The sequence below is a fragment of the Carassius auratus genome, chromosome 46 (assembly GCF_003368295.1).
Source record: "Carassius auratus strain Wakin chromosome 46, ASM336829v1, whole genome shotgun sequence".
Taxonomy (NCBI): domain Eukaryota; kingdom Metazoa; phylum Chordata; class Actinopteri; order Cypriniformes; family Cyprinidae; genus Carassius; species Carassius auratus.
Genome location: NC_039288.1, coordinates 1,324,795 through 1,342,647, shown reverse-complemented (window position 1 = coordinate 1,342,647; position 17,853 = coordinate 1,324,795). Strand labels below are relative to the sequence as shown.

Genomic DNA, 17,853 nt, shown 5'->3' with positions numbered 1-17,853 from the left:
TTGCAAAAAAAAATTTAACAACAACTTTTGCTCTCTAAGAGTAGCTCAGTCGACGTGTTACCTTTGCGTTTCCTGTCCCTGTGGCTTAGAAGATTGTAAAATACACTGACATTTAAAGTCACACAAAAGACAAATGCTAAAGAGAAAGAAATGTTCAAGGCTAGTCGAAGAGCAGCCCCTAAATCTGACACTACAACATAAACTGACCTGAAACTTAAGTACCCATAAAACAAGGAGTAATAACCAGAGAGCTCTGACAGCATGCAAATATGAGCTCAGGACGGCAAAATGTAGGAAAACATTGAGAAATCATTAGGAAAATGATGTAGAAAAACTGCTTCCATGATAAGCAGCTGTCTATATTTAATCAAGGCAAATAAACAAGGTCTCATTTATAATTTAGATTTGCATGTATTAAACAGGCCATTTTTAATCCATTTATTAATATGCATGGAAGATATTGTATAAATATGCAGCCTTATGCAAATACTAGACTCATTTTTGTTTGTATTTAATTCTTATTCCCAGCTGTAGTTCATGGCAGAAAATGTACTCAAATATTATCGCACAGCATGGGAAGACATAATTATTTTTCAATTAAAACTCAAAACACTAAAAGAAAAAAAAAAGTCATGCACAAGGAGGTGATTGCTCAGAAATTTACAAGCAATTTCACAAGTGTGCCATTTCAGAAAGTCCTGAAAGTCCACACTTTACTTTGCAGTGTTTGTGTTACTGTGTAATTGTAATCATCTACATGTTTTAGTATGCCATTATTTTGTGTAGTAACTTCTGGGTAATTACTAACAATAGAAAGTAATAGCTCTGACTAATGTTTGTAAAAACAAAGGCACCATGTTGATGTGAAGACTCTTTTATGTAAGTGTTTTATTTAGTTTTAGTTTTACATTTTTATGTAATTAATGCACATTTTCATTAAACTGATGAACCTGCTGCAGTTATTTCACAAACTCCAGTTTGGGAAACCTTGATGTAATGTAATGTTTAATGCACTTCATGTTGTCAATAACAATTAATGGAATACATTTTCTTACTCTTTGTATATAAGTATGGTACATGATTGTCATATTTAAATTAATGTGATAAATAAATGTGTAATGTAATGTAATTTGGAATCAATAATGGACTATAATTTGTAAGATGTCTACCCAGCACTGTATACACGTGTAGTTGTTTTTCAGGTTTTTTGACTACATACCTGGGACAAATCCTTTAACAGTGCATGAAGAAATGTGTTCATTTCAGCACTAGAGCTGGTCCTCTCGGGTTGTTGTTGTTGTTGTTGTTGTTGTTTGCTTGCTAAAACACAATAAACTCCTTGACAATGGCTTCCTTCTTGGTAATTTTTTTTACCAGTTCATTTACACACTAAACTCCCCACTTTATATTACAGTGCAAATTTATTTGAGACTAGTCTAAAAAGTGTTTTTAGTTACCTCAAAGGTTAAAACATTAACATTATTCATAATTTACAAATAGCGTAAACATCTAGTGTTAAGTATCATTTATTTAAAGTATTCTTTAATCAAATGTCTTCAGTTGTTTCTCACATTATGCGTTGAGTTTGAAAAAGCCCCGAAACTAAAGCGTGTTCCTTTAAGAGCTGACCCCCCTTCGGCTCATCGCAGCTGTCAATCACGCGTCGGTCTCTTTGATCTTCGCAGTTCTAAAGCGCGACTGTTTGTTACTTTCAAGTCGCGCGGATCGACACAGCATAAAGAACTTTTCCTCTCTCGCGCGAGTCTCGAACGCTCGTCTGAGCGCGGAAAACAGCGACAACAACAATCAAAAGTAGATTGATAAAGTTCGTTTAAACGCGTGAATATGCCGCAGCTGAACGGTGGAGGGGGAGATGATCTCGGGGCGAATGATGAGATGATCGCGTTTAAACATGAAGGAGATCACGAGGAGAAGATCCGCGAGAGCGCGTTCACGGAGAGCGACCTGGCTGATCTCAAATCATCCCTGGTCAATGAGTCCGAAATCAGCCAGAACTCAAACTCTGCCGTAAGACCCCTCAGCAGCATATTCAAGTGAACTGTGTGTGTGTGTGTGTGTGTGTGTGAGTGTGCGCGTGGAATAAAGTGTGTTTGTGATGAGCAGGTGATCAGAAGAGGACAACAAGAAGATCAGAGAATCTACACCGATAAACGAGAACATCTGGACGACGGTGAGACTACACACACACACACACACACACACACACACACACACACACACCAGTCCCCAGAAGTGCTCGAAATGATGTAAAGTTTCTCTTGTTCAAACCATGCGCGCTTTGTTTGTTTTATTTGTCGGAGTTTTTAGTCCGCTTTATTTTTTTATTTTATTTATTTTTTTACCTTTATCTACAAGCAACAGCTCGTGTGTCTTTATTTACACAAATCTGTGCATGTGGCTTTGCTTAGTTTTGTTTGGAGGCATAATTGTCTCCAGATGTTTACAAAAAAAAAAGTACAAATGTATTATTATTTTTAAATTTATCTGAGTTTTCTGTGTTTTAAAATAATCTCACGTCTCATCTGTGCAAGTCTGATAAAAACTGAATTGGGAAAGAAGAAAAAAACTTTCAACTGGGTCTGAGATGTAACTGATGGACTTTTTTGGGGGGAAAACCTGAAATCTGCATCATTAAACAAGCAGTTTTTATCTGAAGCCTGTTTGATCTGTTTCCGTTATTTGTGCTCCAGAACTGAAACCGCTTTGAAGAGGATCTGTGATTGATCATCATTATATATTCACAAGAGAATCTTATATATATATACACATTCAACAAACTAACCCACAACAGTTCAGTATGACCACCTTGTGCACCTTACACATTTGATAGCTTCACAACTTTTATTGTTCTGTCCCGCTTTCTCTCTTCAAGTGCCCAAACATCAAGATGGAGGAATGTATAAAGCGTCGTATTCTGGATACCCGTTCCTGATGCTGCCCGAGCCGTATCTCCCGAACGGACCCGTCTCTCCATCTGTAAGTTCATGCCAACTCTGCTGTCCTTCCTCTAGCATTTAATGATTAGAGTCCAGGTGTGTGGGAACCACTCTGAAGGTCTGGTTAGTTCTGGGCCGCAGAAGAACGGCCGAGACAGGCCTGTAATTACCCTTCAGCTTGAGAGGACTTGAGAAAAGGGCGCTGGAGAGTCCCATTCAATACGATTTGAATCAGTAGACATTCATATATTACTTTAGATCTGATAATGCATACTGTGATCCGTATGCCTTTCAGAAGAGCAGTTTTGACATTTGGATATTCAGACATGGTTCTATAAGTCATAAGATTCCTTAAAGTCATCACTTTTGAGAAATATGCGTGTGAGTTTGCATTGCATGCATGCTTGTAACTGCATGCATATCGATGCCTTTGACTGTAAATCAATGGTGCACTACATTAACGGTCAAATCTATATTTATGTGTGCAGATCATTTTTAATATTGATGTTACATGGCATCATTGTCCTGTTTGTCTTGTATCTGTTGTGTTGTCACCATTGCATTGTGACTGTGTGGAGATTATGCATGCAAGTGTATTTATAAAGAAAAACGTGCGTGCAGTAACTAAATCCAGATTTGAGCTCGTACAGTGCTAGAAAATAAAGTGTAGTTATAAAGTTGTAATTGCACAATTGTAACACCAGTTCTTCAGATCATATTTTGAGTTGTTTCATGCACATGCAGTGCTTGTTTTATTGAAACTGTGCCCTACATAAAAGTTTTGGGACTTTTTGAAGTCTCTTCCAGGTATTTCTTAAAGGGACAGTTCGGCCAGAAATAAACATTCTGTCATTATTTACTCTCCCTGAAGTTGCACAAAACCTGTAAAAAAAAATAAAAAATCTTTTTTTAAACACAAAATAAGATATTTTGAAGAATGTTGGTAATCAAGCAGTTGCCGGTAGCCATTGACTTCATATTGAGTTTTTTTTTTTTTTCATTCTATGGGAGTCAACGGCTACCAACATTTTTCTAAATATCTTCTAATGGGGCGAGTAAATGACAACATAATGTTCATTTAATGCTGATCAGTGAATGTGGGTGTCTTACAGAGATGTCTTACAGGAAACTGAGTTTTTTTATGCTTCAATCATTTAATGCTGTTTTCAGTGATCCCAGCTGAACAGAAATGAGAGCGTCTTCCAAATTCAAGAATTGTGATTAGTCCCTAAATCGTAAAGCTTATAGTTCCTAGTCATGTATGGCATTGGGACTCAGAGCTAAGCTGTTGATTTTACAGTAATCGGGGATCCTTTATATGTTCATAATTCAAACTCCAAGTGTATTTCTTTCCCAAAGAAGAAACGATTGATTGAAGTTAAAGCTCTTGCTCGTCCCGGGACCGTGAGGTCTTGAACAAGCCCCGATCGACATGAGCTCATGGTTCAAGCTGCCTTTAGTCTTTGCGTATACAATAGAAGAACATTGGCTTTGTGTCATAATCCATCCAGAGCAGCTCTGCTCCGCTCCTCTGACTGACAGTGATAAGTAACAGACACTGGATTACATCCTCTTGAAGAAAAAAGCTCTTTAACCCATTCTGCCACTTGATTCGGCACACAATGGGCCGCTGGAAGACTTCTCGCCTGTTGTAGATCAGAAGACTGAAGGCATAGTCAACACATATCACAACTGCAAAGAAAGCAAGCTTTAAGAAAACCAAATCATGTTGAAATACAAATATTAATAAGAGAACCGATTTCAGAGGTCTTTGAAGTGAGCGCCTGCGGATGAATCTGCACAGATATTTATGGAGGCGGACATATTCGGGAAATACGTCGCCTCTCCTCAGGTGTTTATAGCTGTAATTATTGGTGTGGTCGTGTCTGTTCCTCTGCTAGAGAGAGAGACAGGTGTTTAAAACTGTCTCATAGCCCTGCTCCAACATGTCCACGCAAGACCAGAACTGAAGTCAGAAATGTCAAGCAAATTCTTCTCAGACTTTTATCGAGGTGTGCGGCAGACGCTGCAGCTGTAAAAGTGTCTGGACTGTAAACGGTTAAAGTTAAAGTCAATTGTTCATAGGTTAATTTTCCGTTAATTTTTAAGTGTCCGAAAACTAACTTTGTGATTTTGAATTCGGTGAAGAAATGAGACCCTTAACCTTTTTATGGTAGGGATGGTTCAGCCAAAAAATGAATTGTGTCATCATTTACTCCATCCTCAAAACGGAATGAGTTTCTTTCTTCTGTTGAACACAAAAGAAGATATTTTAAAGAATGTTGGCAACCACAGAGCTGACGGTAGCCATTGACTTCCATAGCACGGGAATAAAATGCTATGGAATTCGGTGTGGACCAGCAACTGTTTGCGTATACACATTCTTCAAAATATCTTCTACATGATATCTTTGCTGGTTGCCATTGACTTCCATGGAATTAAAAAAAAAATGCTATGGAAGTCAATGGGTACCGGCGATTTTCTGTTTCCAAACATTCTTCAAAATATCTTCTTTTGTGTTCAACAGAGGAAGAAACTCCTACAGGTTTGGAACAACATGAGGGTGAGTAAATGATGACCGAATGTTCATTTTTGGGTGAACTATCTCTTTAATAAAACACAGGAAAAAGAATCTTGATTTAAAAATACTAATTAATCCAAAGACTCCTACTTCTTAAAATCTGCATTTGGATTTTTCATGAGACTGTTGCCTGGCACATATTTCATATTGATGTTTATATTTTACTGTACGTCTTGTCGTCATGTCTTTCTCTTAATGAATCAGTCTCGACTAAAGTGCAGTAAAAGTGAAAGAAAATCCCCCACCTCAAGGCAATGGCTCTGGCTTTCTGACACTCATCAATGTCATTCGCGACAGTGACGCATGTGTGATGTGAACAGGTTTTTTTGTCTAGATGACCCTTTGTTCTCACCCAGGTGTGTTAAGCTACCCCCCCCCCCCGACCTATATATATATATATATATATATTCACAATCACAATCTCTGAACTTAGGATGTAAACTATTACCCTTTCAGTTAATGCATCGATATTAAAGTTAACATTTAATTGCCGTTTATTTTTAGATATAATTAACACTCAAGGTGAAAAAAATTATAATAATATTTTTTTTAAATATATAATATTATATTTAATGATATACTTGTTGCTCATCCAATTTGGTATTAAAAATATAAACAATTTAAGTTATGGCTGTCATAAAAAACTGCATGCTCTTTTCACTTATTAACAACCAGAAAATTAATTCCAGAGCCTTCTCGAGCTCAAGTAAGGACAATAAATATGTGTGTGTGTGTAAAATAATTAATAAAATAAATTAAATAATTAATACAATAATTATAATAATAATATAATTGAAATAAAAATACTATAAAATCAAGGAAGTAATCAACGGCTTATGTGAAGATATGATGAATATGTAATATACTGCATATATTTAACAAAATGCTCCTCTAAAAAATATATTTTTAGTTAACTAACAAGTTTATGGACATTGAATGGCTTTCAGTGTTATGTTAGGTGATATTATTTGCAAGCTGTTTTATTGACGTCTTCCTGCAGTTTTTCTTTCAGCAGATGTGAGTTTGAAAGCTGAGGCTTAGTTTCATATCAAAAGTAACAGAGCGGAAAGCGTATTTGTAGTTTTGTTCATGTATCAACTGAAAACAGACCAAAATCTTAAATCTTGGCATTTAAGAAAACAAATCAAAAATGAAGATTGATTCAAATGGAGAAATCAATATTTTCAGCCAATGCAAACAGCCCAGAAATGGTAGCTTTGTGTATGTGTGCTGATGTAAAGTTCATCCTGTTTTACTTCGGCTTCGTCTATTTAGGACGGCGTTTGATTCCTGCGTGCTATTGACTCAGTTGATGTGTCCTAGATGAGTTCAGAGCAGTCATTTGTGAATTGCTCCGTTTTCCATCACGCTGCTGTTCTGTTAAATCATTTCGTCATAATTTCACAGTAGATTCCCACTTGTTCTGAGCAAGGTTTCAGCTGAAATGCAGTCTTAGAGCTCCGTAGAGGCTCCTGTGATAACAAGTGTGTGTGTGTGTGTGTGTGTGTGTGTGTTGGGCCGTACCCAGCTGTGGCAGTCGTGCTGCTGGTAGATGGGTATCAGATGGGAGCAGGATTAGGCCGTGTGATCACACCCATGTGTGCCGCCCCATGTGGCTGCTGAGGCTCCAGTAGGTCTGGCCCGGCACTAATTCGGGGTGCTGGGGGCGTTGGCTGACCCCAACAGTGGGAAGTGCAGTGCCTGCTCTTGTGGGACAAACTCAGCATGTGTCCCAGAATTCATAGTTCCTGTTCTTTTGCTCTGGTCGTGTGTTTATGAGGGGCGAAGACCAAGAAGGACAGGTCTGAACGATGTCATGGTGCAGCAGATGTTACATCACAGAAATGAAGCATCACGTCTCCGGTTTGGAAGAGATTATTGGTTTTTGGGTGAACTGTGCCTTTAAGATAATCGCTGGCTACTGGATTGCATTGATCGGCCTGGAAGATTCGGACTGAGTAGATCTGGCGTCAAATATATTAGAAAAGAATAGAACTTTATTTCGAAATACTATTTAAATCAAATAAATTAAATAATTGAAGTTTGTAATTTGAATTTAAGGGTTTAATAAATTAAAATTTTAAAGGTTTTTGTGAAAGTAACTAAAGATTGTTCAGCATTTAGCTCACCTTTAAAATTTTTGGTTTGATTTTCAAAGCTAACTTCATGATACGAGTAATATTTGACTATTAAACCATATAGTATATCCCTGAATTTAATAGATCCATCAAGTCACCGTTGATCGACAGATGTTCATCTTAAAAAATATGAACCAACTAAAACTGACAACAGCAGCAGCAAAAATGAATCCAGTAAAGTATAAAGCAACGATAAATTTGGCCACACTTTATCTAAGGAACCAATTCTCACTATAAACTATGATTTTGCCTCAAACTCTTAATTTGCTGCTTATTAATAATTATTAAGGTAGTTGTTAGTCAATGCAGAATAAGTCATTAATATATGCTTTATAAGTATCAATAAACAGCTAATATGCTAGTTATATGCATGCTAATAAGCAACTAGTTAATAGTGAGAATTGGTCCTTTATATAAAGTGTTACCAGAATTTTTTCAGAAACATACCACAGAATTATAATTTTTTTTCAAGCAGTGATGCATGCTGGGAACTTGCACAACAATGTGCAATGTAACATTTTTAGAAACACATTTGGAGTATTCTTGTTCAGTTCACATGAAATAACACTAAAAACAAATGTTCAAGCTACTTGAAATAATTAAATTGTTTCTGAAGCTTTCTGAAGTACTTGAATCACTCGCTGCAGTCTCCTTTTATTATTGTGTGTTTAGGGACAGAGTTTAACAGGATGGGTGACTAACCTCCTTCATATACGGTTAGCATGGTGTCAGCACTCTCTAGTGTATCCTGATCTGTGAGTTAATGAGAAACACGTTGACCACATCACTGTGTTGCTCCTGTGATCTTGGGGTTATCTGTGACACGATTGCATTGAGACCGTCAGATGTGCACCACTCAGAAGTTAAAAATCTGGTTTCTGGTTTTGCTCACAGGATTGTGGATCTCTAGAGAGAGGACGAGCGCTGTACCTGCGGCTCGTGGAAATACAGACGTTAATTTCAGCCGGAGGCGAAACATTGGGAAACTACCGCAAAGCGATTGCTTTAAAAGTAGGGACATCCCAGATCTGCAGCCCGCTGCCTTTCAGATGTTATGGAACATGGTTTTCCGTGTGGTTTTTTCCCCCCACTTATAATCGTGCCGAGCCAACTGGAAAGCATTTCGCTTCTAAATATAGCCCTCTGCTTATGGGACCGAGGTCTTGGATCTCTTGAAAAAAAGGAACGCATAAAGTTTTAATGACAAACATAAAAGTAAGTCTCTTCTGAGAAGTCCCCGTTTGATACCTAGGTTTACGGGGCGCGTTTCAACGATTTTCAGGGAAACCCCCCGCTCTCTGCTTTCATGAACAACTATGTAGCTACATGACGACAATGGCGCGTTCATCGCTCTTTCAGAAAACGGCGTGTGCGTTTGTTTTCATCAGTACACGCGTGAGCCGCGATGCCGGTGACATACATCCTGCATCCTGTGTTCAGTGATCTCAGCGCGAGGTTTCTCTGTCTCAGTGAGAGTGCAGTGAAGGTGAGGTGTGCTGTGGTTATGCATGTGAGTATTTGTGCAACTGCACTTTTACTACAATGCAAACGCTGGTGTGTGTGCAGCAGGAGCCGCTGAAGGAGGAGAACGCGAGTGTTTCCCTCCGTCTCTCTCTGTCTGTGTCTTATCTGATGCTCAGAGGAGGTGTGGGTGCTGGGGTGTGGAGTAAACACGGCGCCAAACTGCTTTCTTGCGGAAGGGAGTCAGCAGTAAACACAGAGGCTGTAACCACGCGGTGCACCTGGTGCACCTTGTTGCGAACGACTTTTAAACAGTCAAAGGCGCTCGCTTTTTTCCCTTAACTGTTTCACGGCCAGAGGAGTGCGAAGCGTGTGTTTGGCGCTCGAGTGTCCGTGTGCTGATGACCGTGAACAAGGGACTGTAGCCATAGAAAGATTTCATGCACGTTAACCAAATGATTTCTTAGGCCTCAATAGGATCAGACATTTCCAGCAAAAATGGTGCATGCCATTGATAGCTGATACTTTAAAAACTAAAAGGCCTGTTAGTGTAATTGCACAATAATTTAGCTGGGGAATCTTCCTATTAAAGTAAATTAAAAAATAACTCCATATAAAATGGCTTTACTTGTTTATCCAGACATCATCAGTGAGTCTCAAATATGAGACGTTCGTTCGTTTATTTGTTCATGACTCAGATTGCAATGCATTATATGTTTGTATCATTTAAATCTCAGACCTGTTGTTGGAGATATAGAGTGGCGTTTTATGTAATTGATGTACTTTACGGTCTTTCTTTGTGGCTGTGTAAATGTCAGCATCTGCACCGTTGTGTTGTTTGGAGCTGGTTCCCGGATGTCAGAGTGACCGTGCACTGTTTCGTGTGGGTGTAAAGGCTTCGTCCGAGGCACTGTGGCGACTCCCTGTCGTTTAACGGTCGATGAAGTTCATCTCCTGACAGATGTGAGTGAGATTTACAGCCGGCTGAGATCATCCCAGCCTCTCAGAGGCACCGGTGCGGTGTCATTCATCCCTGCCGAATGTGTCAGATCCAAACTGTGACTGTCTTTGCTCTTGATTTAGACCCGAGCCTCGCTCGTCGTTCGTTTATGGCGACTCCTGCTTTTAATTAAATCTTCTGCAGCCAAATGTTGTGATGAAAGGAAAGCAGAGAGGGTTTTGGGACAGATGCGCGGTGGTCTAGGGGGCTGTCGTGTTGTTCTGCTAGAGACTGTGGGATGTAAAGGGTGGGCGGGCGTGTTTTGACAGAGCTTTGTTTGTGTTTGGTTGTTGAGTACAGTTTTGTGCGGTAAGGTCTTGTGGTTTACCATGGAAAAAGAGACCAGACTCAGCCTCACTCCTCACCTGAAAAACAAAAACACAGCTTCACCGTCTCGGTGTTGTACTGCTGTTGGCCTACAGTCCAGCCGTTTGAAGAAGTGTTGTTAACTCCACTTATGACAGGATTTGTGTTGGTTATGTACGAGCCAGACGAGGGAACTGTGCTGTTTTTATCACGTCACACTACGAAGCTGCACGGCCAACAATTGTGTTCACTATTACGTTGTAAATAAAGATACAATTTTAAAGTATGTTTTAGAAGAGAATACTATTTCAGCGTTGTGTTGGTTGTAGTTTCTTGTGAAATTCACTAGCAAGTTTCTGATTAAAAAAAATAAGTTTTAAAGTAACGCCTACACAAAAATTTTTTTCATCGTGTTCACTATATTTCCTTTCTAAGATCTATGAGAGACAAAAAATAAACGTTTTTCTTTAACATTACCGATGGTTAGAATCATTCAGAATGCTTTCATTTTTGAATATTATGGGGATAAACACAAAAGTTTGAAATTTAGAAAGTGAAAGAATTATATCTGAATTTCAATAAAATTAATTATTGTAGAATGCAGTGTAATTCTTTGGTATTGGATGCTATTAAAGATTTTATTAATAATTTGTTCCATTTTAAATTTAGTTAAAGGTTTATTTGTATTTTTTTTACATTTATACTTTGTTTTTGTACTTAGTTTTTTATACATGTCTGTATAAAGTAGTTCTGTATTTAAATTAATATTTGTTTTATTTAGGATAAACTAAATTAAAAATAGAACTGTTGCTGAAATATATATATATATATATATATATATATATATATATATATATATATATATATATATATATATATATATATATATGTGTGTGTGTGTGTGTGTGTGTGTGTGTGTGTGTGTGTGTGTGTGTGTATAATGTATGCTTGAAAGTAGTAATAATATGTAAAGTTGGTGAAATGGATAACGTCCTGGCAGAAAATTAGCATAATTTTTTCTTCAATCCCTAAAATGCAATATTTGTGCACATTTCAACATGTGGGTAAAGCACCTGTGAAAAAGCAAGACTATACATTGGGACTTTATTTTTATAAACCTTTCTTAAAGTGTATCATAAAAAAACCCCACTGCAAATTAAGACGGGGGAAAATGTAGTGCCAGACGACTGATCAACACTAGATTGAGGTTTTTCACCCTCGTCCCGTCTGTATGAGGATGAGGATGAGGATGTCTGTACGTCAGCGAGTCACAGCCGGGCCGTGCTTCTGCATGCGGCTCTTTCCCATGTTGCTGTTGGCCTTTAATGAAACGCTGTGGACTCCTGCGCCGCATGAGAGACCTCGGCCGCGCTCGCACGTCAGACAGACGTTCACTGGCAGCTCGGAGCTGCTCTGCATTAGCGTCTCGGCTCCGGGATGCCGCTCGTGGAAGTCACTGCTAATTATGGGATGCAGAGGCAGGCGAATCCAGAGCTGGCTCGCTCGGAGGAGGCAGAAAACCTCATATTTACATTACACATCATCATCAAACAATGCTCCTGACCGCGGGACAAATAAGATGCAGTGTTGGGAGCGGGGCGGAGGGACTGGAGGAGAGGGTCACGTCCCAGTTTCAGTGCACTGCAGTCCATAGGGGCTCTGTATTATGTGAAAATTACATGGTGAGGTGGCCTGCTGTGTTATTTGTCCAAATGATTGATTTGATTGATACCTCTTTGTTGAGACCGTTTGACCACATCCTTAAAGATCTCTGATCCCCATGCGGTGAATTCGGTCGAAGCCTATTTCAGTGCAAACCCAACAGAAGCAGCATATCTGCTCCAGATAACTGCTTTTTAAATGATTTATCTTTTAATTATTGGTGCATTGTAAAACGTTCCACCTACTTCAACTAAAGCATTTAAAGCAGCAACTGAACTTAAGGTTTAAAGTATAATCAATCATTTCATTTCAGTCATAATCAGAGTAAACCACTGTTATGCAGCATTAGGAAAAGGAATCATTTGATTTGCATTTAAAAAACTAATTAAACTGTTAAAGTTTTATGCATTCACCTTATTAACAGTTTTGGAATTGATTTTGTATTTAAGCACAAAAACCAGCAAAAGTAAATCATGCACTTTTAAATGCATTCATCATTATTAATTTTTTTTTTTTTTTTTTTTTTTTCAAATACTGAAATAGTTTTTGCCATCAAAAGTGATTAAGTGGTACTGACATGTTGGCCAATTTAGTGTAAATATTTAATCTCGACCAATGAAAATAGTGCTTAAAGAAGCCAAAGCATCAAGCATTGCGTATCACCAAGAGACATTTATATAAATTCCCCCGTGCTATATATATATATATATATATACAGTAGATGTGCCTGTTGTGCAGCTGCGTGTATCTAATGTATCTAATCTCTGCTGCATGAAAGGGTTAAATAAACTCCATAAGACGAGCTCTCAGAGCTGTGGGAGATGAAAGCCTGAACATCAAATCCATACTCCAGTCAATAAAAACACGAGGAGAGATTAAAGAGCAGAGGATCACGCTGCAGACTCGAGAGCGAATGGGACGAGGCTTTAATTGATGCGAGCTGGATTAATGTGTGAAGGTGTTATAATGCTCCTTTAATCAAACACACTAGAGCTTGCATCACAACACACCTTGTGCAGGATGTCTGGAATGAAGTCAACCTATTTTATATATCATAGTGAATTTTCACCTGCTGGAACATGACACCGAAAGTAAAAAGATCCAACAACTTGAACACCATCATCCACAGATAAGAAGACCACAGGGACATGTGTTCACACCTGTTTCTACTGTTAAACACAAAAGATGTTTTTGGGTAACCAAACAGTTTCTGGTCCCCATTGACTTCCAGCAACCGTTCGGTTCTCAATATCTTCGTTTGTGTTCAGCAGAGAAATAAACTCGTACAGGTGTGGAACGGCATGAGAGTCCCTTTAAGAAGAATTTACATTTCAGAGCAGAATATTGTTAACAATCACCATAACGTCTTAAAGTTAAAAGATCCTCCAACTCCTCTTAAATTCCCAAGGTGTTTAGTGAATTTATTGGGTTGTTTTGACTGTAAATCATTACAGGATAACACTAGCTGCATTTAATAAATATTACTTTAACTAGGCATGTGCATGAGTAGTCTAAAGTGATATTGATAATGTAATGATGATGCATTCTCAGAAAAAGTAAGAGGAACAAAAGCTGACTCTGGGACGGTACCTTTAGAAAAAACACATCTGAAAGTGTGCATAACGGTACATAAAAGGTACAAAAGGGAAAAGTTTGAGAAGGCAACATCCCAGTGTCGGCTTTTGTATCTTTTTCTTTCCTTTCTGAGAGTCTGACAGGACTTTTTGCTGATTTCAACACTCATCCTGAGACAGGATTGTCAGAAAATAACTATTTAAAACACAGACACTCCCAAGCCTGTCGTCTCCAAGAACAAATATTTATTCGTTTTCAAGCTTTACATTTAGGAACATTCTTAAGAACTTCTTATAATTTATCATTCTACACATCATATTACATACTCCTATTTAAATATTTTATTAATACATTTTTTTTTTCAAATACTGAAATGGTTTTGGCTATCAAAAGTGTTCTTATTTAAAACAAAATTTTGTTTGTATATTTAATTTCTACCAATGATAATAGTGCCATAAAAAGCCAAAGCTTCAAGTGTTGCGTGTCACCTAGAGATGATTTATCTGAAGTTTATTATTGAGTTGATCTGCTAGTCTTCTTACAAATTATCCTAAGAAATTTCTTGACTTTTTTACAAAAGATATTCATGAATCCAGATCCAAACAGCTCACATTTTGTGACGTACGGACGTGATTAGAGCCACTTTGACCTGTTTTGATTGCAGCTCGGAGCGTGTGGGTGTTTGACGTCACCGCAGCGCACTGAAGATCTGTGACAGAGGCACAGGATGTATTATCCCTGTCAGGATGTATTATCTCATTCTCTAACAGGAAGTGATGTCACAGATGAAAGTTCCTATGACTTGATTTCCTCTTCCGACCAGATTAGAATTTAGTGCTAGATTAACAACAGTCTATATATATATATATATATATATATATTAATGTACTTTAAAATCTAATTTATGTATTTGATTTAAAGCTGAATTTTCATCATAATTTCTGCAGTCTTCAGTGTCACATGATCTTCGGAAATCATTCTAATATACTGCTTTATTATCAGTGTTGAAAACTATTATCAGAGGGTTTTTTTCATAATCTGTGATAATTTTTTTCATGATTCTTTGATTAATAAAAAAGAACAGCCTTTATTAAAAAAAAAAGATTTATTTTGTAACAATATACATTATCGTTTAAAGGTTTGGGGTTCAGTACTTTTTTAGTTTTTTGTTAAATTGATAATAAAGACGTACATTTTTAGAAAAGATTTCTATTTTAAATGTTTTAAATTTAGATTTAAATGTAAAACTTTTTCCAGCACTGACAATAAATCCTCATATTATTCTGATTTCTGAAGATCATGTGACACTGAACACTGCAGAAATTATGATGAAAATTCAGCTGCGCATCACAGAAAGACATTTAACAGAGATTCACATAGAAAATAATTATATTTTACAGTATTTTTGGTCAAATAAACTTTCGAACAGCAGTATGTATGTGTACACATATACACATGTCATAACTTCTCTATTCTGCTCACGATGACAGTCTTGTTCCTGTGCAGTATAAATCAAAAGATATGGGCCTTTGCACTGGGAGTTTGGTTATCTAATATACAAAGCATTCGAAAACATTTTCTTCATAAAGAAGCCACAGGATCAAGCCGCCTCAAGCTGCTTTCCTCTGGTTTAATATGATTGATATCTGCAGCCACATCTGAGATGGTTTGAGCTCAGCGCTGATAATTAGAATCACAAGTGGACAGAAAGCATCTCTGAGGTTCATGAGTAACAGTGAACTGACGTCACACCGAGCTCTGCTTCAGAACTAAACACAACGTCTGCATGCTGCCAAAAGAGAAAAATGTCTCCTTTTAGAAAAATGCAAGCTTAGAAATCTCTACAGGACTATTTTTCTGCTGTATTTTTTCCTTCATGTCCACTGCTGGGCCTGAATTCTAGTGCACTAAAATCTCTGGTAATTCACTACTTACTAAGAGTTTTCTCTGAACAAACTCCTAATTCACTGCTTATTTATAGTTAGTAAGTCAGTTGTTGGATTACGGGATTTTAAATATGCTCATGCAGAATAAGGTATTAATATGTGCTTTATAGGTATTAATAAACAGCCAATATGTTAGTATTATGCATGCTAACAAGCAACTAATTAATAGCAAGAATTGATCCTTAAAACTAAATCTCCCTCTCATTCGCATTCGAATTTTCAAAATTGCAATGTTTATTGTCAGCCAGACAACATTGGTTTGTGCATGGGGTGAATAAACCGCATTTGAATCAATATCCGCTTTTATTATATCAAAAAGAGCAGCTTGAACATTCGGCTAAAAATCTAATTTTGTGTTCCTTTAAAGAAAGAAAAACCTGGATATATGAGTAAGCCTTGTTTAGAAAAGTGGGGTTTCTAGACCTGAAAAAGCCATGTCCGTTAATATCATATGTCGTTCTAGTGTATAATATTTTATGAAGTATAAATTGAGTTTTGCCAAGCTGTAAAATAATTAGTTGGCTATAAATTGAATGCAGATATTTGTGAAAGGTAAATCATGGAGCGTGTGGATCATCATGGACCCTGTTGGAGTCAGAAAGGTTGAGAACAGGTCTGAAGTGAGCTCGGGTTTTTGACGTCTGCGCTCCTCGTGTCGCTGAGCACAGGTTTGAGGAGGGACCCCACAGGGTGCTGTAACCATGGGAACAGGGCTCTGTTGTGTGGGGTGCAGAGGGTGGGTCTACCATCCAGTAGAGCGACCCGAATTAATCAGAGGGAATAAATTACTACATGAAAGCGCCTGGTTCCCCCGTCCATGCATATTTGAGGCTGTGCGGCTCTCTGATTTCAACAGATCTGTCTCTTCCACGCTCAAACCACATTCCTCATGATCCGATCTTGAAAATATGATTTCAGTCTGTGACAATCAAAGCAGCCTCGTTGCTGAACAGTGTTGTGAAATGACACCTATTCTGTCCTCTCTGGTCATGAGTTTCATAAACTCTGACGAACATGACCGCTGGGAATGCATTCATAACTTGCTCTGATTGTCTTATGCGTTAATCAGTGTCTGTTCATAAAGTTTGCATGTTAAAAAGAGCTAGGAGTACATTACAACACTACTGTACTTCAATCAGTACGCTTTTGTACCAGGATGCCTGTATGGACTTTGTTATTAATGTAACTTTGATAACACTTTAAGATCCAATTCTCACTATTAACTATGGCGTTTGTTTCTATAAACTCCGAATTTGCTGCTTATTAATAGTTAGTAATGATCTAAAATATGATCATGCAGAACAAGGCATTAATATATGCTTTAGAAGTATTAGTAAACAGCTAATATGCTAGTAATATGCATGCTAATAAGCAACTAGTTCATAGTGAGAATTGGTCCCTAAACTAAAGTGTTAACATAAGTTTTTATGTAGTGGATCTTTTGAACATCTAATTATTGCCCCATGGATAAAATCCAATCCAATGCTGGTTTCTGAATGCTGTTTGGTCTACTGTAAGAGAATTGATCGAGAGCTTTTGTCTCGACTAGGTATCTTAAGTACAAATGAAGATCAATGACCAGGACCTTGTGAAGAAGAATGGCACTAAATAGAGCAATAATTACAGAAATCATAGGCTTTTGGCCCGTTGGAATATTGTCATGGACAAAGAGAATCCGAAAGGTTGAGAATATTGGCCAACACATCAATATAAAGAGTACTTCTTTATACCACAACAAAAGAGAATTAAAACAATTATTTAACATTTTACTTTTAGTGAATTTTAGTGAAGTGTTAAGGGACATACTCGTGGAAGTTTCACTTTAAGTGGCCTTTTATTTCATTAATATTAGATGATATGCACAAATAAAAAATGGACTTAAGATGTAAAGTGCACATTCAATACAATTAAGCACTTTTCACAAGAAGGTATAAGTGATGTGAACCGGAAGGTTTATGTTTATGTTTAACATATGGATGGAGCGTGATAACCTCATCTGTGAGTTCAGAGTTAAAACTTGGCTGTTTCTCTGTGTGTTTGAGGGAGTATTAGGTGTTATTCTCACACTTCCCCCGTTCTTCTTCAGGCTCAAGCCTTTGATGTCATAGCCATTAGTAAAGAGCCCTCCAATGACACTTCCTCACACACACACACACACACACACACTTTTTCCCAGAGGCATTACCACCAACAGTTCCCGTCTACCTCAGCTCATAGCGTCTCCGCT

At 37.7% G+C, this 17,853-nt stretch overlaps 1 protein-coding gene across 8 annotated transcripts in view; it reads left to right on the top strand.

Annotated features, from left to right (window-relative positions):
* The first annotated feature begins 1,669 nt into the window (after positions 1 to 1,669).
* The window catches only part of LOC113063835 (transcription factor 7-like 2), a 46,411-nt gene continuing 30,227 nt past the window's right edge, over positions 1,670 to 17,853 (top strand). For 3 of the 8 annotated variants that reach the window (XM_026234202.1, XM_026234203.1, XM_026234201.1), the window contains exons 1-4: positions 1,671 to 2,028; positions 2,125 to 2,191; positions 2,894 to 2,997; positions 5,485 to 5,520. In XM_026234202.1, coding sequence (XP_026089987.1) covers positions 1,846 to 2,028; positions 2,125 to 2,191; positions 2,894 to 2,997; positions 5,485 to 5,520 — 390 coding nt within the window. In that variant the 5' untranslated portion in view covers positions 1,671 to 1,845. Of the gene's footprint in view, positions 2,029 to 2,124; positions 2,192 to 2,893; positions 2,998 to 5,484; positions 5,521 to 17,853 lie in introns of all 8 variants that reach the window. The other 5 variants (XM_026234199.1, XM_026234197.1, XM_026234200.1 and 2 more) reach the window with 3 other exon arrangements.